At 42.7% G+C, this 22954-nt stretch overlaps 1 protein-coding gene and 1 long non-coding RNA gene across 6 annotated transcripts in view; one reads left to right on the top strand and one right to left on the bottom strand.

Moving 5' to 3' along the window:
* Positions 1–920: 920 nt before the first annotated feature.
* LOC143805807 (uncharacterized) lies at positions 921–22950 on the top strand. Its single transcript, XR_013221330.1, has 4 exons — positions 921–1058; positions 18866–19175; positions 21113–21246; positions 22720–22950. It is a non-coding gene; the product is annotated as an uncharacterized LOC143805807 (long non-coding RNA).
* DMPK (DM1 protein kinase) overlaps positions 3536–22954 on the bottom strand; it is a 52114-nt gene continuing 32695 nt past the window's right edge. For 2 of the 5 annotated variants that reach the window (XM_077285486.1, XM_077285489.1), the window contains 11 exons: positions 21101–21249; positions 20913–21006; positions 20635–20835; positions 18839–19102; positions 16506–16582; positions 15643–15739; positions 15371–15495; positions 9089–9195; positions 8583–8653; positions 8095–8169; positions 3536–6015 (listed from right to left, as the gene is read on the bottom strand). In XM_077285486.1, coding sequence (XP_077141601.1) covers positions 5929–6015; positions 8095–8169; positions 8583–8653; positions 9089–9195; positions 15371–15495; positions 15643–15739; positions 16506–16582; positions 18839–19102; positions 20635–20835; positions 20913–21006; positions 21101–21249 — 1347 coding nt within the window. In that variant the 3' untranslated portion in view covers positions 3536–5928. Of the gene's footprint in view, positions 6016–8025; positions 8170–8582; positions 8654–9088; positions 9196–15370; positions 15496–15642; positions 15740–16505; positions 16583–18838; positions 19103–20634; positions 20836–20912; positions 21007–21100; positions 21250–22954 lie in introns of all 5 variants that reach the window. The other 3 variants (XR_013221329.1, XM_077285487.1, XM_077285488.1) reach the window with 3 other exon arrangements.

Below are 22954 nucleotides of genomic sequence, written 5' to 3'. Positions count from 1 at the left end.
TGTTTTCCAGGTGGGTTTTTTTTTTAGCCTTTCCATTGACTTCTATTGTAAAGTATTGGGGCAGCATCATAGTGGAAAACACATGAAGAATGGTCAGGTCTAGTGATGAGCGAATATACTCGTTACTCGAGACTTCTCGAGCATGCTCGGGGGTCCTCAGAGTATTTTTTAGTGCTCGGAGATTTAGTTTTCATCACCTCAGCTGAATGATTTACATCTGATAGCCAGCATAAGTACATGTGGGGGTTGCCTGGTTGCTAGGGAATCCCCACATGTACTTATGCTGGCTAACAGATGTAAATCATTCAGCTGCGGCAAGAAAAACGAAATCTCCGAGCACTAAAAAACACTCGGCAGACCCCCGAGCATGCTCGAGAAATCTCGAGTAACGAGTATATACGCTCATCACTAATTGTATATAAAAATGGAAGGTAAAAATAGAATAGTACGGAGTGCCGACCTTTTGAACTAAACATCACTGGAAGGGCACCGGAGGGGAGTATACTGTAGGTGTTACTTTTTTACTGGGGGGGGGAACATTTGGATTGTGAGGGGGTTGTCTGAGTAGTGGACAACCCCTTCAATTCTATGCTAAGAGGGGTCAAATCTAATGAAACCACTAGATTGAGCAGGCTATGTCTGTCTCAAATGAGAAACCATTATATCATAGCTGTACTGAAAGATGACTTTAGTAGGCCTTTGTTGCCCATAGCAACCAATCAGAGCTCAGCTTTCATTTCTTAAACTGCATTGGTAAAATCAAAGCTGAACTGTGATTGGTTGCTATGGGCAACAAAGGCCCATACTAAAGTACTTTGCGGGCATGTTTAGGGACTAGGCAGCGTGAAGGCCTGAATATTTGTAGGGAGAAGCAAGAAAACTGTATAACAAGAAAATGGGTCTTTGTTGCCCATAGCAGCCAAATATCAAGCAGCTTTCATTTTTTTATAGTGCTTTTGCAAAATTAAAGCTTTGCCCCCATATGGAAGAAGCCTGATCGGCGAAACGGGGCTGTCGGGGTTGCAGCACGGGCACGAGGCACCTGTCTTGGCATTGATGTAAGTTACATACACTTACATGTATGTTACCTTTTGAGTGCACATCTATTGTAGCTTAAATATATATATGCTTCATTTGCGCATAGACATGGTAGTATTTATTAGAACTGTACCTTTTTAGGAAGTTTTTCTATGGGTGGCGTATTGTGCCTATTTTGGGTTTTCATACAACCATAGGCTTCTAGCACTAATTGCACTTTACTGCTTTTCCCTGTTTTTCTACATGTCTGACGTCCACTACTGTTCTAATATATAGTTTCATATGCATATTTATTTTGGCACTAATTGCACTGTATACAGTGTTCTATTGGCAGTTATTTCAGCATATGTAGCGCTTCATTGGTTATAAATTATTGCAAATATCAATGCATTTCAACTGTGTCTAGTAGATCATTATTGCCCAGTGTCTGCCTTGTTTTTAGTTGAGATTGCCCTTGTTTGGTATTTTCTTGGCTTTTTAGGCCGGGGTCACACATGCGAGTTTTACGGACGTAAGAGCGCAGAAACTACGTCCGTAAAACTCGCATAACATACGGCACAATTATTCTCAATGGGGCTGCTCCTATCAGGCGTATATTACGGTTCAGTATTATACGGCTTTCTACGGCCGTACAAAATCGCAGCATGCTGCGTTTGTCAGCGTTTTGCGCAAAAAAATTGCCAATGAAAGTCTATGGGGGTGAGAAAAATACGGATTCCACACGGACCAGCAGTGTGACTTGCGAGAAATACGCAGCGGTGTTAGTGAAAAGTCGGTAATTCAATTGCCGGCTTTTCATTTCTCCTGCACAAACCCGACATGATATGAGACATGATTACATACAGTAAACCATCTCATATCCCCATTTTTTTTGCATATTCCACACTACTAATGTTAGTAGTGTGTATGTGCAAAATTTCAGCGCTGTAGCTGCTAAAATAAAGGGTTAAATGGCAGAAAAAATTGGCGTGGGCTCCCGCGCAATTTTCTCCGCCAGAGTGGTAAAGCCAGTGACTGAGAGCAGATATTAATAGCCAGGAGAGGGTCCATGGTTATTGGCCCCCCCGTGGCTAAAAACATCTGCACCCAGCCACCCCAGAAAAGGCACATCTGGAAGATGCGCCTATTCTGGCACTTGGCCACTCTCTTCCCATTCCCGTGTAGAGGTGGGATATGGGGTAATGAAGGGTTAATGCCACCTTGCTATTGTAAGGTGACATTAAGCCAGATTAATAATGGAGAAGCGTCAATTATGACACCTATCCATTATTAATCCAATTGTATGAAAGGGTTAAAAAACACACACACACACACACACACACGATTTAAAAGTATTTTAATGCAATAAACACAGCGGTTGTTTTAATAATTTATTGCTCTCTCAATCCATCAGCAACACCCTCGCTTGGAAAAATAATAAACGCACAAGATACATACCTTCTGATGTCCTATCACATCCAACGAGGAAATCCATCTGAAGGGGTTAACTAATATTACAGGCACGAGCTGCGATAAAGCACTCGCTCGTGCCTGTAATCCCCGGGTGCTGAAAGGAAAGCTGGATCTGTACTTACATTCAGTCGCGGTGATGCGCCCCTGCTGGATGTTCTCATGAACTGCAGCCTGGGAACTTTTTCCCACGCTCCAGGTCATATGAGGACATCCACCAGGGGGCGCATCACCGCGACTGAAGGAAATGTAGGTCAATGACCTACATTTCATTCATTCGCCGGGGATTACAGGCACGGAGCACAGCTGCATTAGCAGGGCTCCTGCCTGTAAAATAATTAACCCCTTCAGATGGATTACCTCGTGGGACGTGACGGTTCAGCTGAGGGTATGTATCTTGTGCGTTTATTATTTTTCCAAGCGAGGGTGTTGCTGATGGATTGAGAGAGCAATAAATTATTAAAACAACCGCTGTGTTTATTGCATTAAAATACTTTTAAATCATGTGTGTGTGTGTTTTTTAACCCTTTCATACAATTGGATTAATAATGGATAGGTGTCATAATTGACGCTTCTCCATTATTAATCTGGCTTAATGTCACCTTACAATAGCAAGGTGGCATTAACCCTTCATTACCCCATATCCCACCGCTACAGGGAGTGGGAAGAGAGTGGCCAAGTGCCAGAATAGGCGCATCTTCCAGATGTGCCTTTTCTGGGGTGGCTGGGGGCAGATGTTTTTAGCCACGGGGGGGCCAATAACCATGGACCCTCTCCTGGCTATTAATATCTGCCCTCAGTCACTGGCTTTACCACTCTGGCAGAGAAAATTGTGCGGGAGCCCACGCCAATTTTTTCCGCCATTTAACCCTTTATTTTAGCAGCTACAGCGCTGAAATTTTGCACATACACACTACTAACATTAGTAGTGTGGAATATGCAAAAAAATGGGGATATGAGATGGTTTACTGTATGTAAACCATGTCTCATATCCTGTCGGGTTTGTGCAGGAGAAATGAAAAGCCGGCAATTGAATTACCGGCTGTTCACAGATATCGCGCTGAATGAAATCTAAATACAGAATATATATATATGTGTCTCAATGACATATATATATATATATATATATATATACTGTATATATGTTTTAATGAACATTTGAGCACATAAATCCATTAGATGTCGGTTTTGCAAGCCTGCGCGAAAATCTCGCAGTACGGATGCCATACGGATTACATACGGAGGATGCCATGCGCAAAATACGCTGACACACCCTGACTACGGATCACTATTTTGGGAACATTTCTCCGTATTACGGCCGTAGTACGGACGTATAATACGTGGCGTATTGTCTTACGCCAAGTGTGACGCCGGCCTTACTGTAGTGTTATTTATAGCATTTTCAATAAAGTTGTTCTCAATTTTATCTCTCTTGTACACCTTTTCTTCCCCATACACATGGGGAATTGTGTCTTATAAAAATAAAGCTGGGCGGTAATTGGTTGCTGGGGACAACACAGATATAGTTTTTTTTATGTCTTATTAGTGATCTCATTAGCTGTCAATCCTATCAATCATTATAGGGTGAAGTAATCATCTGTTTTCATACTGCTGGGAGGGTTCAGAGAGTAATTAGAGTAATCTATCGCTTGTGGCCACGTTTCCGCTGATGATGTCATGATATTGCCAATGTGAATTGTCTCCTCCATTAATAATGGGATTGTGGAATTGTGGACTGAGGCCGTAACGCTGCATAGGAGGATGTGTGAACTTTACCACAAGATCGTACTCCATCACTTATTACAAGCTGGAGGGAGTCTGTCACCACAAAAACTCAAATACAGTCCTTTAGGGGTCTTATCCAGTGTAATATAATCCCCTACTTTAGATTTCCCTACTTTACTTCTACATACACTTTCTGTTGGTGTCTCACTTGCCCAGGGCGAGCACTGTCTGAATTTCTGGCCCTGTACATGCACACTAGCACTGCAGGAGCTGAGTGTGCACACAGTGTCAGTCCAGGCGCGCTCTCATCACTCCCGTCTGCATCAGCCTCCCGCTACTGTTTAATTTTACGTGCAGCAAGCGGAGAGAAGAGAGGGATGAGAGCGCAGGAGCCCATATTGACTCTAAGTGTGCGTGCTCCTGGGATCCTGTCAGTCAAGTTAAAGGGAAGTGAGGAGGATGCTAACTAAGAGGGTGGAACGGTGCACTGAGTCCTTGGCCACATCAAAGGTGCACTGAGGACCCCTCATTTGCATATGCAATAAAACTTTTTTTTTTTTAAATAAAGTAGTGAAATCTGTCTTACAGGTATGATTTTTATAGGTGCTATGTCCCCTATACTGTATGTTCTGTATAAGTGGTTTAATTTGAGTTTTTGGTATGATAGAGTCTCTTTAAATAGTCAATCATGGGGTTTCTCCCACAAATATCATTTGTGGGAGAATCCCTTGAAAGATTTATTTCTCCATTGTTTTTTGGTTTATATGTTTCGATATAGTGTTTAAATGAAAGTGAAGTTTTAATAAATGTAGGAAAGTGGAACTTTTTTTGCCTTAGGTCAAATGCAAATATTACCCACCACTGGCTATGGGTCAGAGAAATACATATTTGGGCCAAATCATTAGGATTGGCCTAGTACACACTCGCGTTACACTAGTCTTGCTGGAGTACATGGTACCGAATTCATTAAGAGGTGTGCAGGCCTCTTGACGAATTCGGCGTATCTCCCCTGTGAGTTTACCTCCGTGCGCCTCACCAGAAATGCTACACCAGTCAGGGACTGCGGTAGCATTTCTGGTGTACAAAAGGCTGTCACTTTGTAAATTTGAGAGGTGGACATGGCGATGCCCTGTGCCGCCTCCTCCCCAGTTCTACCCATTTTGACAGAGCTGTCCCTAACTTGTGTGAACACGTTAAAGTCGCAACATTTTTGTACAACTCCCTGCTGCACAAAAATTTTAAGACTTTTCAAATCTTTGATGAATCGGCCCCATTGCATTTTTGGAATAGAATTCACAAAATCTACATATTTAGGATAAGTTCTCATGTTCTCTAAAGATAGAGAGTGTGTACTCAGAACCATCTTATTTGGGGAAGAGGACCATGAGGAACCCCAGTCTGACAATGCATAAATGTAAATGATACCAATATATCCTATAGCTAGAAGGAAACATGGCCTCCAAAACAGTCCAATGACCAAAACACATCCAGAATGAAAATTATTAGGACAGAAAGTTTGGTTTCGGTTAGGTCAGCAGCTATCAGGTAAAACAAACCCCTTTGCAACGTATTTGTCCAACCTGAAGGACAATATAGTCCAGGGCACATGGTAGATACGGACATGGTGCTATTTAGGGGTCATCAAATGTTTTTAAGACGTCGTTTTTTTAACACTCTTCTACGTTATTCTTTGAAACTGGAATCTCAAAATGATACTCAGAGGAGTGGAGGCGCCATCCACTTCAAGGACCACATGCTCAGGTGTAGGAGATATCCCACCCAGCCAGAGTTGGGTTTAAGAACCTGTAGGACACAGCAACACAGATATAAGTCAATTTTTGAAATGTCATCTCTCATAAAAAAATACATACAGGTAAGGATATTCTAAGCATAAAGGAGATATTACTGGAGATTTGAGAAATTTAGTTTTAAATTTTATTAGAGAATATTTAAAAAAATCTACCAAAAATACATACGAAAACTGCTGATACCAGTGATAAAATTGGAGATGTCAGAGACTACAAAGCATTTGTATGGTGGCATAGCTATAGGGAGTCATAGCTGACCCCTGCCCCACATCAGTAAGCAGCATGACTGTAGTTAATGGGGTCTTTGTAGTTTCTATTAGGTAAAACAACACTGACCCAGTTATTACAGAACCCCATCCATTTACTCACTGCTCTGTGCCCCTAGCTTCCGGCAGCCGCCTGGACTGGAGTCAGAATTAATGTGTGGGGTTTAGTCTGAAGTCTAAATTCATTTAGGAGTCTGAATTAAAGGGGCTCTCTCATCTTCTTGGATAGGAGTTCACCGCTGGGGGAAAGTGTGCTCCTGATTGATTGACAGTTTGGACTTTTGGCATGATTGTGCCTCTTTCTCGAACATTGTGTTCTCTGATGCTTAAAGAAGAGGCAGCTTTGTCTCTGCAGCATTAGCGAAACCTAGAGGCGCTGAGGCTGGCTGCATCCAGCTATCTGGCCAGCTTCACGACAGTGCTTATAAGCTGTTTTAGAAAGAACTTGTAACTGCTGCTCTTGTTGCCCAGGATCTCAGCTACTGCTGATAAACTCAAAGGTGGCCGGTAATCTAGGCAATGAACTGAAAGCCAAAAAAAAAAAATCCTACTGCTCTTGAGAACAGAGAGGACTTTTAATAAGAAGTAATTTGCAAAGTTGTTTTTCAAACACTTTGCAATTGTACCCATTTAATAAGATGAGAAAGGGAACCTGTCTCAAGTTTGTTTCCGATACACCCTACGCCCCCATCTATAATGCTGCACATATGACTCCATTTTGCCCTGCTAGGCAAAAAAAACTCAGCTAAGGGGCGGTCTGGTCCAATGGGTGTCGCTGATCTTGGTCAGTTGCCTCCTTTATTCTTGAGATGCCATCCTCCTTTTGTCTTTCGTGTGGATGACGCACATTACGTCATCCACACTGTTCCCCTTCGCGCCTCTGCGCAGGCTGCCGAAGGCAGAGAAAAGAACTGTGATGCGCATGTGCTGGAGCTCTTTGATCTGCTTGGCCCTCGGCAAGGCAGAGAGAGGTGTGCCTGCACAGAAGAGAGAAGGAGAACACTGTGTGGATGAAGTTGGATGCGTCATTCACACAAAGCAGATGAGGACGACATCGCAAAAAGAGAGGAGGCACCAGACCAAGACAGGAACGCCCATCGGAGCGGACCACCCTGTAAGTGAGTATAATAAAAGGTCTTTTTTTTGCCTTGCATGGCGAATTGGAGTCCTATAGAATGGTGTCACATGGGGATGAAAGGTGTTGATAGTAGGTTATATGGGAAAAAATGGTGACAGGTTCCCTTTAAATTTGGAGCCTGAATTATTTTTGGAGTGTGGTCTGGATATTGGATTACTTTGGGAATTTCTTTAGGGGGTCTTGATTTATTTAGTGGTCTGGTCTGGAGCCCAGATTGATTTTAAAATCTAAAGTCTGGATAGATTTTAGGGTCTGGAATTTTGTGAAAATCAAAGGGCATGTCAGAATTCCAGGAGCGCTTCTAATCTCTGGTATTACCGGATTGTATTACAAAGCTAATTTTCCCTAGAATACATCCACAATATTGCATGCAATGCAGTAGCTACATTTTTTTACTATATTTCCTGCCTCATAAAATGCTTTGGGAGCCATAGACAGATCTGCTAGTTAATATAAAATGCTGGTATAATACAGAAGGACATCAGCTAGAACAGATTCTGCCCTATGCAAGCAGCACCATTTATCACACACATGTTCCTTCTTCACGACACACCGGAACAACAATGACATAAAACATGATGCTAATGCTAGAAAGACATACCAAGGATTTGGGTGGGAGTCACCCTTCTCCAGACAGGACAACACAATAGGTGACATGCACGTGACATACCCGTGAGAAGAGCAGCATGTGACGGTGAACTGGTGTCACTAAGGGGTGGCAATAGGAAGGTATACAGCTATCTAGCTGAGAGAGAAGACAGACAAAGGTTCGGCGTCAGGTTTGGGCCTTCAAGAGTTCCATGGCTTAATTATTTCTACTCCTTCCAATGTCCACCCAAAATAGAACTTTACGAAGTCTGCCCACCCTAAAAACCAGTCTAATGCCAAGCTATGCCATAAAGAAGGCCCTAAATTATATACCGTATAATACTGTTATCTGGCCCCTGTAGATATTTAAAGCCCACCATTGTCTAGTAGTCTCAGTTATGCAATGTCATCTATCCAACTGACCCACAATGAAAATAGCCTTCTAGCTTGATTCTGACCCTCTTTCCAACATCTGGTCCTCCACGCATTGTCACCCTCCCCTTCTATGATCCATCACCTCCTAGAGTTAAAATTCAGCAACTTGTCTCCCAATTCCCATAGAAATCTCACTTGTCTAATCCTAGAGGTTGGTTCAGAAGTCTGTTTGCAGGTGGCACATCTTCGGGGTAGGAAATATTTTTCTGCAAGAGGTTGGATGACAGATATCAAAGACTTGTCGTAGCAGGAAGATATATACAAAGACACATACAGTGGACAGGTATAGGATGAGGATTGAATGTTGGACAGACGTAGATGGTGAAATACATTAGAAACAGTCATTATAGCAGGGTGGAAGTGTTGTACATAGGAGGTAAAAAGAATCAAGCATATAGCCAGTACTAGACTTCATGGTGGCCAAGGCTGGACAGTTTGATACCTATGGTAGAAGCCTCCTGAGGAGCAGATACTCGAGTGTTGCTACACTGGAGTATGCTCACCATTAGCAATTACTGAATGATGTCCTAGAAGTGTTCACCACAGAATCAACATAGCCCAATGGCCTCGGCTGAGATGCTTGGATTATACCTAATGTGTACAAACCTTTCATTTGTAATTAGGTTGGTTGACTTCCTCACCTCTCTCCTCTTCATCACCACCACCATCTCTATCCTTCAGTTGCTGCTCCAAAGAGCGAATTTTGCTCTGAAGCTCAGAGTTCAGCTGGTCAGCTTCATATAGACGACTGGGAAGAAGGAAAAGTAAGATAGTAAATCAAGCAAAAAGATACCAAACCCATGTTGGTGCTGTTCCCTGGACCTTTCAGACAAATGAGGCTAAACCTCTCCATACATTGCTTTGATTTTTCCCTACCACAGTTTTCTGTAAACGGAATGTTATACTAAAAAAAAAATTGTGATATACGGTATTTAAAAACAATGAAAAAGTACATCAATTTTATGGTGTGATGATCCAGGGAAGAGGAAAAAAGTGAGGTATACACAGGATAACTGATATGGCTGGGGGTACATGGGAATGGTCGCGAGATGGGCTATGTGGCCAAAGTTCACCCTATGCCGAAGGTATCGTAGCATAATGCAGGTGAGTGACAAGTAAGTGGCAGAATATTCTACTGGCTCCGCATTACCCAATGACTCCAGTTCAAAACCCTAACCATGACATATAAAGCCATCCGCAATCTGTGTCCTCCATACATGTGATCTTGTCTCCCAGTACTTACATGCACGCAACCTTCGAGCCTCACTAGATCTCCTTCTATACTCCCCTCTTATCTCCTCTTCCCTCAATCGCATACAAGACTTCTTCCGTGCTTCCCCCATACTCTGGAACTCTCTACCCCAACACATCAGACTCTCACCTAACATGGAAACCTTCAAAAAGAACCTGAAGACCTTCCTCTTCTGACAAGCCTATAGCCAGCAGTAACCACCGATCGACCAAACTGACCCTCAGCAGCTCTACCCTCACCTGCTGTATTCTCACCCATCCCTTGTAGATTGTGAGCCCTCGCGGGCAGGGTCCTCTCCCTCCTGTACAGCAGTGTAGCAGTGTGGTGAATATAGCTAACAATGGCAGACAGTGTGGTGGGGGCAGCCTAGCTGATGTGGTCCAGTCCATATTCACCCCCCCCCCCCAGGGAGCAGAAGCAGACGACAAGTTAGTTATTTCTGTAAGTTTTCTCCCATTTATTTTATACTGTTTTGAATAGTTGTATGTCTTTTTATTACCATATTTTTATACCTTTTTCTTTACTAAAGGAGTTGTAGCATACATGTTACACATATGGAAAGAAAATCAATCTGAATGCTCCAAATGAGATGCGGAAAAAATATCCCATATGAGCATGCTAGGACCAAAAAACGGGACAACTGCAAAAACAGATATCCTAAACACCACAGAGAAAGCAGTCACATACATCCCATAAAAATTCACTTTTATTAAATATATAATTAAAATATAACATAACGGAACAGGTACATAAAAAATAGTGGTGACAGTAAAACACTGTATAGCAGTACATGAAATAGCACATAGGGCTACAGGGTAACACCCACCACACAGATACCCCAAACAATATTAGGCTAAGGCTGCCAGACTATAAATATAGTGCAAAAAGTTATGTAAATACAATCATTCAGGAGACAGCCATCACCATAATAACTTACTAAATTAGAGGCATAATACCTGATGTCTAGAGTGGTGGGGGACCCAGAGCCCTCCCCGACGCGCGTTTCGGAGTGCAGAAAAGCTCCTTCCTCAGGGGGCGTGGAGGAATAATGCCAGAAGGTGTCCTTATATGTTACCAACACCAGAACTAATTATTGCCGCGCAGCACGCCGCCCGCATGTACTGCCAGCCACCGCGCCGCCGCCATCCGGAACCGGAAACACGCGGGCCCCACGTGATCCGGCATCACATGGCAATGGACGCGCCGACACAGACAGACCGCAGGAAGACGCCTGCGCAGCAATAGGACAATAACCGCCATAGCTATTGTGGGCAAACAAATGGGCAACATGAATGGCTAATATATCAATGTGCATACTTACAATATAAAAACTAATAGTGAAAATAATTAATAATACAAGAATGGAACAATACATAAATTCAGACACCACACAAAAAACAAGAACAATATGCAAAGTATAAACATTATATATAAAAAAGAAAAACACACACGAACAATAACATAATAACAATATACAAATAACAAAATATACATATATATATATATATATATATATATATAAATATACACATATATATACATATACACAAGACATACATATCACACCAAACAAGAACAATATATCATAAATAGCCCACCCCTATAGAAAACAATTATACAACCAAAAATATATATATATTCCACTATTTATAGGACATTGAACAAACACAAAATGAAGCTCCGGTGTAGTAGACAAATGCATCCATTCAAAATTCGGATGGATCTTCAAAAATCATTAATCAGCACGTGTCATACACCTACCTAAATGAGAAAATAAAACATAAGTAAAAACAACGTACATGCCAACAATAATTTCCACTGTGGTTACTCATGCAGAGGATCACAAAAATGGAGCAAACGAGATATTCTCGTTTAGTCCATTGGGATGGATTGTCCGCAATGTCCAGATCCATCTAGACTCCAATTGCGCTAGACGTTTTGAAAGATTCCCTCCTCTGATATTAATATGCAGTAAATCAATTCCACGTACCCTAAGGAGTGTATCATCACAATGATGAAATTCCTTGAAGTGGCGCGGCAAGGTTTTTAAGGTGGATGTGTCCGTGCAGGTGGTCGCCGCCTGTATCCCCAAAACGTGCTCCCGTACGCGGACTTTCAATTGTCGCGTGGTCAACCCTATATAGATCAAACCACACGGACATGTCGCGTAATATATCACGTATCGGGAGACGCAGGAGATACGTTGTCTGATGGAAAATTGTTTAGTGCCGTCCGAGTTAACAAACACGGCACATCTCTCAATATTAGGGCAGGCGACACATCGGCCGCACGGTACGCATCCACCCCCTGGCCGCAACGCATCAAGGAATGTAGGCACAGACTGGCCAACATAGTGACTCCGTGTCAAATGATCACGGAGATTTCTAGCACGTCTATATGCAATTGAGGGATTCTCCGGGAGGAACTTTACAATAACTGGATCGGCCTTCAAGATAGGCCACGCATTCCTAATAGCTGCACAGAGCTTCTCATGCTGGGGGTTGTATGAGGTAACAAATCTTACCATGCTATTAGTATTAGATTTTTTTGTCATTTTACTATATAGCAGGTTGTTCCGGTTCGAATATTTGGCTCGATGATAGGCCCTCTTCACACTCCGACCGCTATATCCCCTAGAAAGAAACCTTTGTCTCAACTCCTCCGCCCGAACCTCAAATGCCGACTTTGAGGTTCGGGCGGAGGAGTTGAGACAAAGGTTTCTTTCTAGGGGATATAGCGGTCGGAGTGTGAAGAGGGCCTATCATCGAGCCAAATATTCGAACCGGAACAACCTGCTATATAGTAAAATGACAAAAAAATCTAATACTAATAGCATGGTAAGATTTGTTACCTCATACAACCCCCAGCATGAGAAGCTCTGTGCAGCTATTAGGAATGCGTGGCCTATCTTGAAGGCCGATCCAGTTATTGTAAAGTTCCTCCCGGAGAATCCCTCAATTGCATATAGACGTGCTAGAAATCTCCGTGATCATTTGACACGGAGTCACTATGTTGGCCAGTCTGTGCCTACATTCCTTGATGCGTTGCGGCCAGGGGGTGGATGCGTACCGTGCGGCCGATGTGTCGCCTGCCCTAATATTGAGAGATGTGCCGTGTTTGTTAACTCGGACGGCACTAAACAATTTTCCATCAGACAACGTATCTCCTGCGTCTCCCGATACGTGATATATTACGCGACATGTCCGTGTGGTTTGATCTATATAGGGTTGACCACGCGACAATTGAAAGTCCGCGTACGGGAGCACGTTTTGGGGATACAGGCGGCGACCACCTGCACGGACACATCCACCTTAAAAACCTTGCCGCGCCACTTCAAGGAATTTCATCATTGTGATGATACACTCCTTAGGGTACGTGGAATTGATTTACTGCATATTAATATCAGAGGAGGGAATCTTTCAAAACGTCTAGCGCAATTGGAGTCTAGATGGATCTGGACATTGCGGACAATCCATCCCAATGGACTAAACGAGAATATCTCGTTTGCTCCATTTTTGTGATCCTCTGCATGAGTAACCACAGTGGAAATTATTGTTGGCATGTACGTTGTTTTTACTTATGTTTTATTTTCTCATTTAGGTAGGTGTATGACACGTGCTGATTAATGATTTTTGAAGATCCATCCGAATTTTGAATGGATGCATTTGTCTACTACACCGGAGCTTCATTTTGTGTTTGTTCAATGTCCTATAAATAGTGGAATATATATATATTTTTGGTTGTATAATTGTTTTCTATAGGGGTGGGCTATTTATGATATATTGTTCTTGTTTGGTGTGATATGTATGTCTTGTGTATATGTATATATGTATATATATGTGTATATTTATATATATATATATATATATATATATATATATATATATGTATATTTTGTTATTTGTATATTGTTATTATGTTATTGTTCGTGTGTGTTTTTCTTTTTTATATATAATGTTTATACTTTGCATATTGTTCTTGTTTTTTGTGTGGTGTCTGAATTTATGTATTGTTCCATTCTTGTATTATTAATTATTTTCACTATTAGTTTTTATATTGTAAGTATGCACATTGATATATTAGCCATTCATGTTGCCCATTTGTTTGCCCACAATAGCTATGGCGGTTATTGTCCTATTGCTGCGCAGGCGTCTTCCTGCGGTCTGTCTGTGTCGGCGCGTCCATTGCCATGTGATGCCGGATCACGTGGGGCCCGCGTGTTTCCGGTTCCGGATGGCGGCGGCGCGGTGGCTGGCAGTACATGCGGGCGGCGTGCTGCGCGGCAATAATTAGTTCTGGTGTTGGTAACATATAAGGACACCTTCTGGCATTATTCCTCCACGCCCCCTGAGGAAGGAGCTTTTCTGCGCTCCGAAACGCGCGTCGGGGAGGGCTCTGGGTCCCCCACCACTCTAGACATCAGGTATTATGCCTCTAATTTAGTAAGTTATTATGGTGATGGCTGTCTCCTGAATGATTGTATTTACATAACTTTTTGCACTATATTTATAGTCTGGCAGCCTTAGCCTAATATTGTTTGGGGTATCTGTGTGGTGGGTGTTACCCTGTAGCCCTATGTGCTATTTCATGTACTGCTATACAGTGTTTTACTGTCACCACTATTTTTTATGTACCTGTTCCGTTATGTTATATTTTAATTATATATTTAATAAAAGTGAATTTTTATGGGATGTATGTGACTGCTTTCTCTGTGGTGTTTAGGATACTTTTTCTTTACTGTAAGCACTGTACCTTTTTGTATTAAAGCATAAAACTTTAACAAGTTGAACCTTGTATGTTCTAAAGAATCCATAGCCTTAAACTGTTTGATCCTTATGAGTGGTAGACAGTAGTAGTAATATTTCCGGGACTCATCGACTGTGTGTACGGTGAGTGGTGGCAGCGAGTATGAGCGGGTGTGTGGCCTGGGTTGGCGTGTGATTTATGCTCCCATTACAGCATAGGACAGAGGTTGAATGCTGGATTGAGAGAGTGAAGATAGATTAACCCTTGCAGGCGCAACCCCAAGTCGCGTGAGAGCAGGTATGTGACAAAATAGTGGCAGCACGGAGGGATCCGTGACAGATGTATTTACTAATATAATTACTATTACACCGAGTACATATTGGGATAGGATCTCGGAGATGGAAATATCCCTTAAGGTTTTTCTGTTTCAGAAAAATTCCTGTGCCCCGGCTGCAATTTAAAAAAAAACCCAAAACAAACAAAAAAAATAAATGTGCTTTACTTACCTTCCCAAGACCCAATGCTGAGTCTCTGCTGCTACTCTCAAGGTCTGTTATTGTCTGCAGCGCCAGCAATTTTGTTCTGTCAATTCAGACAGGGCTGAGTTCGGTGATTGGCTGCAGTGCTGTCAATGTGATGTCGGCACTTCAGACAATTACAGTCCAGCAGAGACTCAATGCTGGACCTGGGGAGCATGAGCAATGAACAGTTGTTGTTGGGGTTTTTTTTAAAGCAAACTGCAGCCAGGGGACAGAGGTTTTCTGAAACATTAATGTCTCTAAACCCTAGATCGTCCATGATGAAGAGTTGTTATATGGAGCAGTGGTCTTGTTAGTGTGCTGACGCTCCATATAAATCCATGATAGAATTCAACTCAAAGTGACTCCATGTGTTTTCCCATCTTGGACACATAGATGGTGCTCACCTGGCCAGGCTCTGATTGGCTGCTTCAAGTAAACTCATTTCAGAAGACAGCGCCTCCCTCGCCTCCACCTCACTCTGCAGAGCATTGCGGAGCTCAGACAACAGCGAGGGATCCAAATGTGATTCCTGGAAGTAGAAGATAAATCTTCTATCACCATGTTTCAGTTAGATATGTCACCCAAGAAGAGGCTGTTACAGGCGTCATTGACAATTTGTGGATTTTAGGCTTTTATATTGACTATACATTTAATTTATTAATGGTTTTATACTCACCAAGTTCTCCCCATGGCTCATTAGGTCTGGGTGTGTTCTTACATTACATGCACACGTGTTTCTTAAGTTCCCCCAAACATGATCCCTGCCGTCATCTCTAGGAGGGAGACATAATTGTGGATTGTTACAAATATTTCATTTTAAAAGAGAAAAGTGTTATTAAAAGAAGATTTACAGTTCCACAATAGTGTAGCTGCCAAATTTCCTGAATTTGCTGAGACTATTTAAAATTTTTGGAAAATGTTCAGGCAAACTCAAGCATGACCCTGATCGGAAAAGGAATGGAGTTTATGTAAACTCTGCCAAAAATTACATGTTGCTTTCCACTTTGGGGCATTCTTATGGCAGTCCTTTGGGCAGGACAATACACATTAGGCAGTCCTGTGGGCAGGAGTATGCACAATAGATAATTGTCGGTAAAATCGTTGTTTGGCTGACAGCTAGCACAAGGAGCAAAGGGATGAAACAGAAAGGGAGAATATACAGATCAGATGTTAGAGAAAAACTTTTTGATCAATGAGTGGAACAGGCTGCAATGAGAGGTGGTGAGTTCTCCTTCAATGGAAGTCTTCAAAGAGGCTGGACAGACATCTGTCTGAGATGGTTTAGTGAATCCTGCATTGAGCAGGGGGTTGGACACGATGATCCTGGAGGTCCCTTCCAACTCTAACATTATATGATTCTCTTCACTCCCTCATACACCGGAAGACTCGGTTTATCTCCCCGCTGAGCAAAAGGATCGGGCGTTAGAAACTCAACAGTCCTTCACTCCATCAACATCATCTCTCAAGGGAGAATCTGACATAAGTTGGCATGTGATAGAGGCTCATAAATATCATACAGAAAGATCATAATCTTCTTACCTAAATGTATAGGAGTAGCCAACAAAGGGAAGGTTGACCCCAAGAGGAGAGCTATCCCCAACATCTGATATGGTTTCCTAAAACGTACACAAACAAAAAACACCTATAATGCATAGTAAAATTAAATAGTTTCCCATCTCAATGCCCTACATTTGCTGAGACAACAATTTATCCTGAAACTGAGGGGTCCAAAGTGCCCTGTGAGAATGGAGTTGTAGTGAAAGTGTGAGACCACCACTCCTGTAGACAGTGAATGGAGCATTGGTGGCACATAATCATTACTGCTTCATTCACACAGGGGACTAAGGGTATGAACATTGTGCACACATCGCATTTTTGTTGCAGTTTTGTCACAAAATGGGAAGGATTTCCTAGTACTAAAGTGAATGAGATTCCTGAACTCTTCTGCACACTTTATTTTTTCCTTGCAGATTTAGGGTATGTGTCCACGTTCAGGATTGCTTCAGGATTTGGTCAGGATTTTATGCAGGTAAAATCCTGACCAAATCTGCACCTGAGGTCACTGGCAGGTCACTTGCGTTGTCCTTGAGTTTTTTCTGCAATGTAAAGGCCCCGTCACACACAGCGACGCTGCAGCGATACAGACAACGATGCTGATCGCTGCAGCGTCGCTGTTTTGTCGCTGTGTGGTCGCTGGGGAGCTGTCACACAGACCGCTCTCCAGCGACCAACGATGCCGAGGTCCCCGGGTAACCAGGGTAAACATCGGGTTACTAAGTGCAGGGCCGCGCTTAGTAACCCGATGTTTACCCTGGTTACCAGCGTAAAAGTAAAAAAAAACAAACAGTACATACTTACATTCCGGTGTCTGTCCCCCGGCGCTGTTCTTCTCTGCACTGTGTAAGCACAGCGGCCGGAAAGCAGAGCGGTGACGTCACCGCTGTGCTGTGCTTTCCGGCTGGCCGGCGCTCACAGTGCAGAGAAGCAGAACGCCGGGGGACAGACACCGGAATGTAAGTATGTACTGTTTGTTTTTTTTTTACTTTTACGCTGGTAACCAGGGTAAACATCGGGTTACTAAGCGCGGCCCTGCGCTTAGTAACCCGATGTTTACCCTGGTTACCAGTGAAGACATCGCTGAATCCGTGTCACACACACCGATTCAGCGATGTCAGCGGGACCTCAACGACCAAAAAAAGGTCCAGGCCATTCCGACACGACCAGCGATCTCACAGCAGGGGCCGGGTCGCTGGTACGTGTCAAACATAGCGAGATCGCTACTGAGGTCGCTGTTGCGTCACAAAACTTGTGACTCAGCAGCGATCTCGCTAGCGATCTCGCTATGTGAGACGGGGCCTTAAGGACATGCTGCGTTCTTAAAAGACGCGCCGCATGTGTTTTCTCGGGTGTGCCGCATGCATCTTTTACTGCATAGTGGAGACAGGATTTCATGAAATCCCCTCCACTATGCTGTAACATCTGGATGCTGCGTTTTTTATGCATGCTGCTCAACGCTGCATCAAAAACTCAGCGTTTCCTGAACATGGACACATACCCTTAAACAAGCAGCCTGTCAATACTTTCAGTATTTTTTGCTGCAGATTTCACCCATACTAATGAGTGGGGGGAAAATCTGCAACAAAAACACATGTATAAAAAAACACAACAAAACTATGATTAAAAAGTGCGTATCTTAGGGTATGTGTCCACGATCAGGATGGCCGGCGGTATCGTCGGAGCGGCAAACCCGCTCAGCGCTAAGCCCCGCCCCCTTCTGGGACTTGATGATGCCGGATGTGTTCATTGTACACATCCGGGATCATCGCACCCCTCGCATAGGGCCCTGTGTTATTCCTTGCGGCGGCGCAGTGTCGCCGCAAGGAACACGGACATGCTGCGATCTTAAAAGACGCGCAGCATGTCCGGAGTCGCAGGGCCGACGGATGCGTGTTACCACGCATAGTGGACATGGGATTTCAAAAAATCCCCTCCACTATGCTGGAACATCTGGACGCTGCGTGTTTGACGCTGCGGCCCCACGCAACGTCAAACACGCAGCGTTTCCTGAACGTGGACACGTACCCTTACACAGCGTTTTTCCTGCTAACAAATCAGCATTTGCAGCAGAATTTTCTGCTGCAAATACTGAACGTGTACATATAGCCTTAGGGATCTCTGGTAGCATAATCAGTGGGGTTACCAGCAGTCAGACCTCCAGTAGTCATATTTTTATCACCTATAGGTGATATATGTTGTATATGTACTAAGATAAGTATTTATTTGGTTCATTGATTGTTTCAATACAAAATTTGTCAGATGATTAAAAATAAAAATTCCGTAATAATCAGGAAACAATACATAAAGATACTCACCCCACCCCCACTGATCATTTCCGATAGCTGATCTTCTACAACATCAAAATTCGAGGTGTCTGTGGCGCCCCCTGACTCAGGAACAAAAGGTGGAATGAATTCCCGCAGTCTTTCCCAGTCAATTTCATCAAAGAGTGGATGGCTTTGGAAATCCTGGAGTCCATTAATGCCCAGACGGGATTCACGATCACAAATTAGGGATGAGATGAAGTCTAATGCCTCTGGTGGTAGCTCACTCGCTGAGGAGGGAAAGTTAAAGTGCTCCTGGAGAGGAAATATAAGAGTCAGTCAGAACATTCAACGACCATCATCAGACCCACATCTTGCAGAAGTCAAGGTAGGAGCACAGAATGGTGTATTCTAAAGTAGAAATGTCAATATGGAACTGGAATATCCTTAGGTATCTGGACCTGATAGCAGAAAAAGCTCTATGTAATCCTGTCATATACGTCTCAACCAGGTTAGAAAATTAAACTATGCCTGGAAGATGGGACGCGAAATCTGCACATTTCTCAAGGGTGGAAGATTCATTTAAAACGGTGGACTGCCGTTTTCAAATACTCTATTAGGGCCCATTGTGCTTTTGTGTATTAAAAAAATGGAGGGAGAAATCCTAGAGACTCGTAGTTTGAGGTATCATGGTTCTGCCCCACTCAATGAGAAAAAGCTGTGTGTGGCTACATGCCAAAGTGTTTGGGTGGAAACTGCTTCGATAAGTGGCATAACTCATTGAAGCAGTTTGTAAAACAAGGGTGGAAGAACCTGCAACCGTATGAATGGCCATTTAAAACAATTGGAGGTGTTTTCCTGTCAATCATCAAGTGAGAACATATCTTTAAGCAGCCATAGCTAGGTGTTGACCAAAAGATATCACTCGACTCCTCTACATGTATGAACGATCAACTCAGACAAGTGTGTTCATGTGTTTTCAATTGGAAGAGGGGAAGTAAGACGGCTTGAATTTAGAGTAACCAATCATCTGTTTGGGAAAAGTCAGGAAGCCACCATAGACATTAGAATTGAAGAAACCCACAGTACTGTTAATTCCCAAGTAGATATAATAAGACATTCTCAGGTTTGATTATCACTAAACAGTACTGTGAAATCTTCCTGGACTCAATATTCAGAGGAAGCCAAAAATTGGCCATTCTCATATTTAGAACTTTTCACCATTTGATCAAAAGGAAATTAGGTGGCCATCAACTAGTCAACATACGGAGGAATCGGAGTATCCCTGTGTGCCCATACGTGAAGTATAATCACACACGTGTCAACTACTATGCTAAAAGAATAGAGCCAGGCATTGTCTACAGTGGGGATCTCCAACCTACAAAAGTACAACTCTTTTGCACGTCCTTAAAACCACAGCTGAAACCACTGTGGAATGATAGGTTGGAAACTACTTAAACCAACAGATTAAGTAAAATATTCCCAGTTCAATGTCTGAAATGTCAAGTTTCATTCCAGGATAATTACATTAAATCCATAATTGTTAGAAGAATCCTCTGACAATAAGCAGGTCACAAAGTGTCCATCTGCTGTGACCTCAAATGATCACCTGTAATCTTTTGGGAAACTTTTCCCTACAGCGCCACTACAGGGAAAATAAAGTATTACACCTTATCAGTAACAAGAATGGCTTGATTGTGACATGCAGGACAGGACAGAGCCTTGGAAAGATGAGCATTCTGAACAAAAGATCCACCCAAATGCTATCCCAGAAATCCCTAATGGGGGGTATAAGAAAATTATCTTTCAAAGTGTCACTGATATACCAGCAGCTTGATCTCACTTACTTTATAGTGAAGAATCTTTCCGTATGTTTCGACAACAGATTCAGCATAAAAGGGAGGGTGTCCAAAGAACATCTCGTAAGCACAGGCCCCTATAGACCACCAATCACATTCAACGCCATAGGACAAGGTATGGTCTTCAAGGGCAAGAAGAATTTCTGGAGACAGATAGTCAGGAGTTCCCACAGCAACAGAGCAGGACACCTTAAAGAAAAGTCAGAAGTCAACACTGGTGCGTTAGTGTAGACAGAAGCAAGGAGCAAACCTTAGATTTAACATACCGTGCCATCTTGGCGTAGTTTCAAACAGGAACCAAAATCACCAAGATGGATATGGCCTGACCGGTTTAACAGCATGTTATCTGGCTTTATATCTCTGAACAAGAAAAATTAAATAATTAAATTACAAATAATGATTTCTAGGTACAAGGGTCATTGAAAAACTTCTAAATTATTTAAATATCTCTCACCTGTGTATGTAGCCCAGAGAGTGGACAGAATTTACAGCCATGACCATCTCAGCCAGGTAGAAGATCGCCATGTGTGGAGGAAAACCATCTGAGAACTTACTGAGTAGGGAGAGAAGGTCACCACCTACATAATAATCCATCACAAGGTACTGGAAAAATAATAATTATTTTTTTTTATTATTATTATTATTATACATTTTTATAGCGCCATTTATTCCATGGCGCTTTAAATGTGAAATGCGGGGCAAATATAGACAAATACATGAAACATGAGCAAAAAACAAGGCACACGGGTACATAAGGAGGGAGGAACCTGCCTGCGAGGGATCACAGTCTGCAGGGGATGGGCGATGATACACCCATAATAATAAGTCATATGTCTTCCAAAACCACAAAAAGAAGTAAGAAAGTAATGCCTTCTTCATTCTGTTGTACTCATGGGAACCAGAAAGCTGAGATGTAGGGTGCTCTTCTGAAGAGTCCTCACACTGGAAACCTAGCTACTTTTTCTGTCCTGTCACAATGCAACTTACATGGTGGAAATAAGAGGTGATCCTGGACCCCAGTGCAAAATCTAAAACAGGACCCCAGAATGATCACCGGCGATTGGATGGATGAATGGAGAATTAAAAGGGTTATTCCATTTCACAAGAGTGATCAAATGAAAAGGCAATCATTTTTAAATCTGTATGGGTCCCATCCCTGACAAAGCTAGATGAGCAATATCTCCTGTTCTCTTTACTCTCTCTTCTCTCCAAGCTGCGAGACCTCAGACGGAAGGAGCAGACACGCTCTGCCACTGCATTCACTGTCTATAGAAGTGATGAAGATGGATATCAGTGAAGGTTCCACTTAGATCTAGAAATTGTGGATAGATGATAATTTTGTGGAATGTTTTAGCCCTTTAAAAGGAACCTTTCATCTGATTCCTGCTGCCCGGTTTACGGTTAGCATGGATTTCATACTGGCTGCATCATTGCAGCTCTGTATGTTTTTCTCTGAAAAGCTGCAGCATTTCAAATAAAAAATACAATGAAAAGCCAGTCTGGGATAATGTGCCTCGGTTGACCAGTCCAAGGCCGGTCCGCGGAGGTTTCTCCCCTCCCTGATCCCATAGATGCACAGGTCTGTCCCTATACGCACAGAGAGAGAGAGACCTTTCAGTCTAGAGGTGAGGGGCAGAGAGAAGTTGCCAGGACCTGCCTTGGACTAGCAGTCATCTGAAGTGCAAAGTCTCTGTTCGGCTTACTTCTAGACCCATAGGGTGTCAAAGTAAAACATAAAGAGCTGAAATAATGTAGACAGTGTGTGATTCATGTTGGCCATGGTTCGGGCAGCGTGAATCAGATGACATACTCCATTTAATTCCCTGCCGATATGGTATCTGAGTAGGTTAATGGGGGTCACTGTTTTGGTGCTAAGACTCTGATTCATCAAGAATGGTGTTTTCATCAAGATTGGTCATATGTTACTTTATGGTGTAAATTATTATGTTTTTTTCGACTGAGATCATACATTTCAAACAGTTTTAGGCTAAAATTCTAGCAAAATGATTTTGCAGAATCAGCGCCTAAGTTGTAAACACTAATTCTCTGTACCTTCTTCTATTGATTTTGCAGACAAAAAACACTGTATATCTCAGCTTTCAAGACCTGTACGAGCAATATATGGCCTGAGGTAATGGGAGAAGTGGAATCAACTTCACATTTTGGTGAAGCCATGGTGATGGTCACCAAAATGGGACTATGTAGTGATACCAAACACAACCCATTGACACTCTTTTTTAAGTTGTTTGCACTCTTTTAAGGAACTTTGCTCAATACCCTTACCCTAGTGTAGTATAAATAAAAAACC

This window comes from Ranitomeya variabilis, chromosome 2 (assembly GCF_051348905.1).
Source record: "Ranitomeya variabilis isolate aRanVar5 chromosome 2, aRanVar5.hap1, whole genome shotgun sequence".
NCBI classification, from domain to species: Eukaryota; Metazoa; Chordata; class Amphibia; order Anura; family Dendrobatidae; genus Ranitomeya; species Ranitomeya variabilis.
The sequence above is the reverse complement of the archived record's forward strand: the minus strand, read 5'-3'. Positions and strand labels throughout refer to the sequence as shown.